The sequence below is a fragment of the Labrus mixtus genome, chromosome 12, assembly GCF_963584025.1.
Source record: "Labrus mixtus chromosome 12, fLabMix1.1, whole genome shotgun sequence".
NCBI classification, from domain to species: Eukaryota; Metazoa; Chordata; class Actinopteri; order Labriformes; family Labridae; genus Labrus; species Labrus mixtus.
The window spans coordinates 3,476,882-3,487,163 of record NC_083623.1 but is presented as its reverse complement, the minus strand read 5'-3'; the positions used below and the strand labels follow the sequence as shown (position 1 = coordinate 3,487,163).

The window sequence follows — 10,282 nt, the reverse complement described above, 5'->3', positions numbered from 1 at the left end:
GAGGAGGGGAGAGGAGAGGAGGAGAGGGGAGGAGAGGAGAGGAAGGGAGGAGAGGAGGGGAGAGGATGAGAGGGGAGAGGAGAGGGGAGAGGAGAGGAGGAGAGGAGAGGGGAGGAGGAGAGGAGAGGAAGAACAACATGCACACACTCAGGAGACAAGATGAGAGGCCACATCTCCTTGAGGACAGAAAAACAATGGAGAGAGAAAGAGGGAGGGAGGTCACCAACGACTGAGGAAACAGAGGAGTGACGCCGGAGTGTAAATAGAGGACAAGGAGGAGAAAACAGGGAGGGACAGAGAAGAGAGGATTAGAGAGATGCAGCGGCTTTCACAGCATCGTCTTCAGAATGACAACAAGGATATTTACTGCAACTACCATATTCAATAACTCTACATTGACTGAATGTCTGCAGTTTGTAATCACAGACCCCCCCCCCCCCCCCTCCCCCCCCCCCTGACTAATGATGCAGCGTGATACCTTGACAAACTGGACATGACATTTGGGGTTTTTCCAGATGGTCACAGTGTCAGATCAGGTGGTCGCGGTGCCTTAAATTCCTGGAGTCACTCGACTCAGAGACAAGTCACACTGTGTCCAATCACAGCTTACGATCTGTGTCCACTCTCGTGACGTGCAGATGATCGGACGGGAGGAAATCAGGAATGTCACCGAGCACGGCATCACAGAGCAAAGACGTAGAAGAAGAGAGAAGTCCTCGTGAGCCGTCCTCGTGCACACTCAGTTATCTTCCATTATGACTTCAGTCCTGATACATGGAGTCTGTAGGATGAGGCCAAACTTTTATTTATTTTTTAAACGATATGTTTATTGAATTAAAAAAAAAAAATTCCAACACACACAATTACAATTAAATAAATTCTAAGGAAAAAAAAAAAAAAGATATACACATGCATGCACATATATACACATTTATAAAATAAGGGGGGAAAAAGTAAAATATAATAATACAAAATAAAAATAATTTTAATAACATAATAATAACATAATAATACCAGCTTATAACTTATTATTAATAATAATAACATAATAATAATAATAATAATAACTTTAATAACAAAGTGTTGCAACATTATTACTGTCCGTATTAAATAAATATAATGATGACTTTTTGCGATCTTATCAGTTTATTATAAGACGCACTGTGCGATACAGATCTCGTAATTCCGCCCGCAACGACATGCGGCATGATGTCAATCAATCATTATTTGTAAAGCGGCAATTCATAGCAAGTGTGATCTCGAGACGCTTTATGCAGGAAGGATTTCTCCTTTGTGTTCCTCTCGTTCCTGTTGTCCACACTTCCTTGCTGCTGAGGTGGAGGTCGTGTATGAAGGAGAAAAAACGGTGGTTGTGGGACGATAAAGTCCGATGGTGGTCGCTGGTCGTCAGGCGGTGGTTAAGGGACGACACGGCATCTAACACGCTGAGGAACGTGAACCAAGACGTTGCCATGACAATTTCAAAACCTGCAAAAAAATCTCAGCGGTAACTCAAGTCTAAGTGTGTTCATGACCTGAGTCAAACCCAGGTGCATCATGGGACGGTCTGTAGTCCCTTCATCACTCTGGGTGAGAAGTTAGAAGTGTGTAAGAGTTTTTTAAAAATGGAGACGCTGATGTGTAGAGGAGGACAGATGTGAAGTGTTCCTCTCTCTGCGGCCGGCGTCAGCAGAGCTCGCAGTAATGAAGCGAATACTAATTGATTTACTTTTAATTATCCCTCCATCTTTTTTTTTCAATTAAAAAAGACTCGGCGGCCCCACGCTGCACTGTGATGAGCGTGTCATCTCGACGACGCAGCAGAAGAAGAAGACCCACAACGCAGTCTCTCTCTGTGTGTGTGTGTGTGTGTGTGTGTGTGTGTGTGTGTGTGTGTGTGTGTGTTATTCCAAGGCCGTATGAGATAAAGATACATGACAGGGACACGCTTCAGAAGCCCAGAAAACACAATATGGCCGCTCCCCGATACAGAGATATAAACCCAAATACAACCCACACACACACTCACTCCCTCTCTCTCTCCCTCTCTCTCTCTCCCTCTCTGTCTCTCTCCCTCTCTCTCTCTCTCTCTCTCCCTCTCTCTCTCTCTCTCTCTCCCTCTCTGTCTCTCTCCCTCTCTCTCTCTCCCTCTCTGTCTCTCTCCCTCTCTCTCTCTCTCTCTCTCCCTCTCTCTCTCTCTCTCTCTCCCTCTCTGTCTCTCTCCCTCTCTCTCTCTCTCTCTCTCCCTCTCTCTCTCTCTCCCTCTCTCTCTCTCTCTCCCTCTCTCTGATGAGTGCGTTTCAGACCCACAGCTGGATAAAAGCCTCCTTTCATGTCCGATCATATCGGCTGCTTTGTTTTCCAGCTGAAGAATCCAACCATGAATAATGCACACACACACACTCCCTCTCTTTCTTTCAGTTTTTCACACACACACACACACACACACACACACACACACACACACGCACACGCACACACACACACATGCGCACACATACACTAAACTAAACACACTTTCTGAAAATTGCTTCGTCTGGTCAGAGAACCACCGGATGAGATCTAAACGTGTTGCTAGAGCTCCCTCTAGTGGTGACTTATAGTCATCACAAGAACAGTGAAACGAGCGTGCATGATGTTTATTTTAGTGTTAGTGAGTCGATTTGAAACAGTACTTACATCATTAACTAAAGGTTGTTTTGAAGATAAGAGTTTGAAGGCTTTCTTAAAAAGCATGATCTGGTATCAGCCCTCTGATTGGCTGTCCACATTTTGTATTTTCTTAGAGATCGTTTTTGACTCCATCATACTGATTTACTGCAATCTATTTTACAGACGATGTTCAGTCAGATCGTTTCTGAAGTTTAAAAAAAGCTGCTGTTAGTTTCTCGGTGGGCTGAATGAATTTAGCCCAATGATCAGCTAATCAAGGGGGCGGGACATGACACCTGTCAATCATTTACACTAAAGGAGTGAATGGAAGAGCTGTAAAAAAAAACCCAAGCAGGTTAGAGATATTGTGTGTTCCTCTTGTAACTATTAGGTTTCTCCCGTGGTTACAACAATCTGTTGTGAGTTATTTAAAGCAGTGGCTCTCAACAGGTGGGTCGGGGACCCAAAAGTGGGTCTCGGAGCTGTTTTCAGTGGGTCGGGAAGAAAAGTGTTGTCAAAAAGTCTATGAAGCGCCTTTTAAATACGATTGTTTCATCATGTAAAATCTGAATGATTGAAAAATATCAGATATTTGCGTTTCCATGACACGGTTTTCTCCTCATCTCAGAGGTAGAGACTCGGGGAATCGAGGACTCGAGCTTAACGGCGCATTAAAAAAGTAGTTTTACATCATCTGAAGTGACTGAACACAGAAAGAAGCTGTCTGAAATGTCAGAGTTCATGGGTGTGTTTTCTTTGTAGGTAAAAGGCACATTCCAGTAGATTCATATCTCTCAGCATTTTGCAGCTTTTTCTGCCCTCAGAGCATGATTGACCTTTGACCTTTTCACACAGGCCTCAGCTGACCGCACTGTGCAGATGGTGACTTTTGCTTGCTACATTAAAACCGTCTTGTGCTCCACATCGTGAAGAATCTAAATGAGGGTGAATTGTTGGTTTAGAACGGAGACGTTAACTCTAAACTTTATTCTCTTTGTGTGTTTTCTGTCCTCCAGCGGTGGCAGAAGTCCGGGACTCACCTGGAGCATCTGGTCTCCAGGTTCTGTCTGGACTCGGAGATGGCTCTGGACGGGATGGACTCCTCTCGGATGCTGGTCATCAGCCCGTGTGAACTGAGCGCGTACACACAGAGATGGGAGGTGCCCTTCTCATGACCCCCAAAACCCTGTGACCTTTCACCTCCAACCACAACAACAACAAACAACAAAAAGAAAAGGTGCTGTGAGTGGTTCACGGCCTCAGAGAGACAGAGACGGCTGCTTCTGTCCGATGCATGAGCTCGTCACAGACGTCGAGGTGCTGCTTTAAAGGGTCGCTGGGAGGAGAGTTAAAGACTTTTTTACTGTTTTTATAACATGTGGATGCGTCAGGTCGAGAATCCAGACTGGATGGAGACTTCGCTCGAGGAAGAGAATCATCAGAAAAGTCTGTTTTTGTTTTGTTTTGTTTGAGGCTGTGGAGAAGTTTGAAAAAATAAAAGTCGAACCAAGTGCACCTTAAAAACTCTGACCTGTTAAAGACTCGCGCTCATGCTAGAGGAAGAATAAATCAAAATAAGCTTGTTGTAATCTTTCGCAATGAAAGTGTTTTTGTTTAAGAATCTGACATTTCAAACGAAGCACAACCTGTTTTGTTTGTTTGTTCACTCGACCGCTTCATATCACGTGCACTACATTTTAAGACTCATTGTTCATAAACCAAACCTGCATCTTGGTGACTTGATAAACACACAGTCCAAGTTCACTCATGTTTTTTTAAAAATCAGCAGGCGTGTCTCCTCGTGTTTATGTTGTTGATTACACTTCCACCTCGTGCTGCATTTCTGTCATGTTCGGGTAAGTGGCAAAGGGTTCTGCCTCCAAGTTTGAATCCAGGTTTCACAGGTACAAGGGAGTGTTTTTGTTTCTCCTGTAAACCCTCAAATTGACTTACTGCTTAACACAAACGATGATCTTTTAATAGAAATGTAGAAATCTGCAGCTCTTTCCAAACATGGTGTAACTTGTGTAGCTTTAAGCATGAACACTTTTTTGGTCAGGTTTGGGAGAGGATCATTGTTAAAGCTCCTGTGAGGATATGAAACATTACTGATGCCTCCATGGGCATGAAGTGTGGCACCATGGGTTTGCTTAAAACACTTATTTTGGACTCACTGGGCACCATAAATCAAGGATCGCATCACTCTGCGTTTTGGAGGAATGTCTTTTGGGATTTTGAGTTGTTGGTTCTTCAAAAATAATTTACCAGTTTCCACAAATGTCCCACTTTTCCCAGCTTTCTGATTTCATGAAAAAGTCCAACATGGTCAGTGTGGAGTTCTTTTTTTGGGGGGGGGGGGGGGATTGTGTTGATAATGTCCATAAAATCATATCTTAATCTTCCTTTTGACTGGAAGGATTTCAAACTGAATCTGGTCCAAAGTATGCGAAGTGAGCGACACACTATCGACTTTAGGCGAAACATATTGAACAAATTCGGACACACCGGCTGGTCTGCTGACACACAAGCAGAAAAGGGCTACAGGTGAACAAACAGAGACATAATAAGTAACAGAGAGGAGAGCGTGTCTGCAGCACATCTCACACTGGAGGCTGGTGGACGTTTAGAAGTTTTGTTAAATTGTCTGGATTGATGTTTTGAGTCTGAAGTAACCTATATGAGCTCACATCTCTGACATCGTCTGCTTGTTTTGTTGTTTGTTTGGACCCTCACAGCCGGACACAGGGTCGTTCGTGACGGTTCAAACTGCAGCTGCTGTGGAGATCTGACCTTTGACCCCGCCGTCATGTGACAGTCTTCTTTGGTTTTTCATTTCAGATTCCAACAGAGTCGAAACACAACTCGAGTTAAACACAGACCTACAACGTTATAAGAATAGAACTCGTTTGAGTTGTTTGTTTTTTCTTTCAGATGATGGATTTCTAATTTTGGAAACAAACTGAGTTCATCGACTGCGTCGTTTTGATATCCTGTTTGACTCCTGAATAAAGATTTTATAACGGCTCGCTCTTTTCAATGTCCTTGTTTTTTTTTTTAAAGATATTCATGCTGGACAGAATGTGACACTGATATCTGTCACTTCTATATACTACACACACACACACACACACACACACACACACACACACACACACACACACACACACACACACATATATACACACACACACACACACACACACATATACACACACATATATACACACATATATACACACACACACACACACACACACACATACAGACACACACACACACACACACATATATACACACACACACATACATATACACACACATATATACACACACACACACACACACACACACACACACACACACATATATACACACACATACAGACACACATACACACACACACACACACACACACACATATATACACACACATACAGACACACACTCACACACACACACATACACACACACACACACACACACATATATACACACACACACACACACACACACACACACACACACACCCATTTGTTACTTCTTCTACAACGGTGGTTCTCAACTGGTGGGTCGGGACCCAGAGGTGGGTCGCAGAGCCGTTTTCAGAGGGTCGCAAATGTGTGTAAAAATGAGAATCACTTTTTTAAACTTGTTTGTTATGTTCAGTTTCTTGCCGGTGTCACATGTTTTGTGCCTCACATGAGGTCCAAACTGCACAATTCTTCAGTGAATAAATGTGATTGGTCGAAAAAAAAATATCAGAAATTTGCATCAAGATGTTTCACGGGGGAGTTGGCGGTGGCTGGACGAGTTGAGAACCACTGATCTACAATGACTACTTCAAGTTCACAACTACCAATGAAATGATCTCCACGTCTGTTAGTACAGAGGGAATGTTATGAACCCTGAGATCGGCAGACATGTTTAAATATTTTTTGAGGCAAAAAACAAACAATTTCATGATGGGCGATGTTTCTCCCGAGCGACCCTTTTGGGATATAATGTCAACATGTCACACGGCTATAGATAAAACTATCAGCAGTGTATCATGTAGGTCAACTTGAAACCTTTACAACCCTTAAACGTCAGTGAGAGTTTGAGTGCAGATCTTTATCAGATTCTTTTATTACTGACTCTCCTGTTCCCACTCTCTAACCTCACATACCTCCAAACACGTGGCATGAAAAGTTGATTCTAATGTCACCTTTTACCCCTAATTATGAGGCTACTAGATTCAGTGTTATCTTCTCTATAAAGATCTTTCCTCTTCACTTTGAATTACTCCAAGTGAGCTGAGAGGTAAGTAAAACTGATTATATGATCTGTGTGGTGGAAATCTATTCTTACAACACAAAATATGCACAAGGCTGATCTGTCAGCCAATCAGAGAAGAGGATGTTACTCTGCCCTGAGAGAGGAGGCTAAAGGGATTAGAAATTATGTTGATTGGAGGTAACCTGTGCACAGTTTGAGTTTATTTGTGGGGATGAATTAATATTTACATCAGAGGAAGGATAACTCATCTTTTATTTTGATGCTTTCATGCAATTTAAGAGATAACAAATGAAGGTGAGAGAGGCTGGGTGTATGGTGCGCACACACACACACACACGCACACACACACACACACACACACACACACACACACACACACACACACACACACACACACAGAGAAAGAGAGAGAGACAGGTTGAGGAGACGTGTGTGTGAAGTCCGCAGACTCCTCTCTGACACCCCTTATCCTTTTTTTGACAGCGGGTATTTCCTCCGGTCTTTTCGACTTCACGTAAAGATATTCGGTAACAGAAGATGAGACACGTTAACAGCGGACATCTTTCCGTTTGAAACCCTTTGAAACGGGACCGCTGTCTTCTAGAAGAGGCTCGTTTTCACGTAAGTACAATGATCTTTTCATGTCGCCTTTTCTTCCCCGCAGTTTCTCGAAATATTCTCTTGAAATGAATAAAAACACGAAATCCTACTGATGTTTCATCGTGTTAAATAATGAGCCTGACGTGTTATCACTACGTAAGAAATCCTGATATTTCTGGATGCGTTCAAGTAATAATGTTGTCGTGAGAGCAGAGTACGTTTCCAGTCGGACGGATATAATCGCAGCACCTGTAGTCCGTTCATTGGTTCGCCTCCTTCCATTCGACGTAAAGAAACGAAGTAAAACACTACAAGTTCCAGCGACATGGACTGAAGCGAGTCGAGCTGTGATGCTGTGTTTAAGTGCACTCGGAAATGTTGTTATCAAATAGACTAATGGCTCATAAAACGGTAAAATAGATTATAATAGTAATATGAACAGTATCGTTTCATTGTGTTACAGGAAGAAGACAATTCAGCGGGAAATAAATAAATACGTGTGTTGAAAGTAGTTTGCTTTTACCGGATTTTTTTTTAAACAAAACTCTTGTTTTATCTAAAATGTTTTTATTTTTTATTGAATTAAAGAATCATACATTTATTATTATTATTATTATTATTATTATTATTATTATTATTATTATTATTGTTATCTGTTTGACTTAATAGCGTAAAACTTCCTAAAGTAGGCTCACTGACCGCCTATCCAGTTGTTCTTGAAAGCTGGAAACACAAGCTTCCCCTGGAGTACCTGAATGCATCACGAGGTTTCCGCCGCGCTTGGTGTTGACGTTGTTGATTACGTCATACGTAAGGGACACAGAACCCTGCTGCTTGTTTTGCATTCTGTGAAATTAAACAAAGCGTCTAAAAAACATCAATAATGTTTCTTTATGATAACTTATCGATATGCAGCCAAGACGAAACTTAAACGATGTTTATTCCGGCGCCGGACAGAAGTAAGTAAATTAATAATTAATGTAATAATAATAAATTAACTCTCGAGCTGATCAGTTAAAGTTTGTCTGAAACTTTTAGCTGTTTTTACTTTGCTGTAGTTTCATCGTCCTGAGTCCTGGTGAGGATCAAATGATCAGGGATGTAACGATACTAAAACTTAAAGGGGGCATATTATGAATAATCCTCTTCTTCAGTGTTATTGAACATTTATCTGTGTAACCTGAGAGTCTACTGACCCACAACATGTTAAATAAACTCATCCAGTTCTTTGTTTGTGGTCTGAATAAGTCATTTAAAACATGTAGACTTATAGTTCTTGTGTTTCTGTTCTATTTTAGTCCTGCAGAGTTCCTCCAGCTGGAGCTTCATACAGGCTCTGCAGTCTTTGTTGTTTTTATGACATCATTGGACTAACTTTAGTTTAGTTTATATATAATCAAACATGATACAGAATGTGTTCATTCTGTGACACATGATCAAAGTAAGTTTTACTGACAGAAGAGTTTAATTCATAGAGGGGGCGGGACATTGTTGATTGACAGACAGACAGTCACCATGGTTACTCACTCTCACCTGCCTGCTGCTTTGTAACGTCGTTTAGCCTAATCCCTATAGGTTCAGTTATCACAACAGGTGAGCTTCAGGTGGAGAAGCTTGATAAGTAACTTTTAAAAACTGAGAGAGAGCAGAAAACACAGACAGCAACATTTGAAACACCGGGGTTATATCTCCACTGACTGTCTGTCTGAGCTCCTCTCTGTCTGACTCTCTGCAGACTGTTAACGTCTCTCCGGCTCGTTAAATGGTGTCGCTATCCGAGATGTAAACTTAACTGTGCACACTATGCAGATAAGTTAACTGTTGCTCACGGCGTGTCGGTTTGGAAAAATATCAGAACAGTTACATATAACTGGAATGGAGTTGTTTTTGCGGACTTTACTTTTAAGTTTCATTTTCACTGCTGCGGAGCAAAAGAGAGGGAGTCTGTGTCGGAGCATAAACTGCAGCATGAGAGAATAAACACATGAGTCCGATTCTACGATCTCTCTGCTTTGGCAGATCGTCAGCACGTTAAGATCTTTTTATCGCCCACCACTGCTTACAACACAGAGAAAAATGCTCCGTCTCAAATTTGCTCTCCTTGTGATGTCACAGTGGGATTCTGGTAAAAAGAAATCCCCTCCCCTCCCCTGGTATCTCCACCCATGGACTCCACCTCCAGTCTAGAGCTAAACTTTTACACGGTCCGCTGTCTTTATTCTCGCTACAGAGGAGTGATGTCTACGGGGAAAACTCAGGGGGCGGGGCTCATTGCATTTAAAGAGACACACACACCAAAACGGAGCGTTCTGAGAGAGCTGGTTTATACAGGGTCACAAACCTCCTCTGGTGCTTGATTCATGTTATATTTTGATCAAAGCACAGCACAGATGTTTCATTTAGACCACAGGGGGGCTGTTTGAAAAGGTGGAGGAGGGGACTGTTTGAAAAGGTGGAGGAGGGGGACTGTTTGAAAAGGTGGAGGAGGGGGATAATATCTCCTCCTTTAATAATTTTGTTGTTGCAAAAAGTGACACTGATAAGTACAGAGTCTCTTAAGTCCAGAAAAGTAAGCAGCAACCTTATAATGAAATAAAACTAAACTATGGAAACTAAATCAACAATTTCCCACAATTTTTTTTTTTTTGCATGAAAAATGACTTAAAAACGTATTGTTTTATTTAACTACTTTAATTACGAGGTTTCTAAAATCTTTTTTTTCCTTCCTCCAGCCACCACATGTTCCTTCGGCAGC

At 42.0% G+C, this 10,282-nt stretch overlaps 2 protein-coding genes across 4 annotated transcripts in view; both read left to right on the top strand.

The window, feature by feature from the left end:
- Positions 1 to 5,572, top strand: part of galnt14 (UDP-N-acetyl-alpha-D-galactosamine:polypeptide N-acetylgalactosaminyltransferase 14 (GalNAc-T14)) — a 187,704-nt gene extending 182,132 nt beyond the window's left edge. The window contains exon 15 of the mRNA XM_061051537.1: positions 3,669 to 5,572. Coding sequence (XP_060907520.1) covers positions 3,669 to 3,827 — 159 coding nt within the window. The 3' untranslated portion in view covers positions 3,828 to 5,572. The remainder of the gene's footprint in view (positions 1 to 3,668) is intronic.
- A 1,797-nt stretch (positions 5,573 to 7,369) lies between these two features.
- The window catches only part of angel2 (angel homolog 2 (Drosophila)), a 10,048-nt gene continuing 7,135 nt past the window's right edge, over positions 7,370 to 10,282 (top strand). The window contains exons 1-2 of one of the 3 annotated variants that reach the window (XM_061051506.1): positions 7,370 to 7,548; positions 10,260 to 10,282. The exon at positions 10,260 to 10,282 is cut by the window's right edge and continues 795 nt beyond it. In XM_061051506.1, the coding sequence (XP_060907489.1) occupies positions 10,267 to 10,282 (16 nt within the window). In that variant the 5' untranslated portion in view covers positions 7,370 to 7,548; positions 10,260 to 10,266. Of the gene's footprint in view, positions 7,549 to 8,318; positions 8,487 to 10,259 lie in introns of those variants that run through there. The other 2 variants (XM_061051505.1, XM_061051504.1) reach the window with 2 other exon arrangements.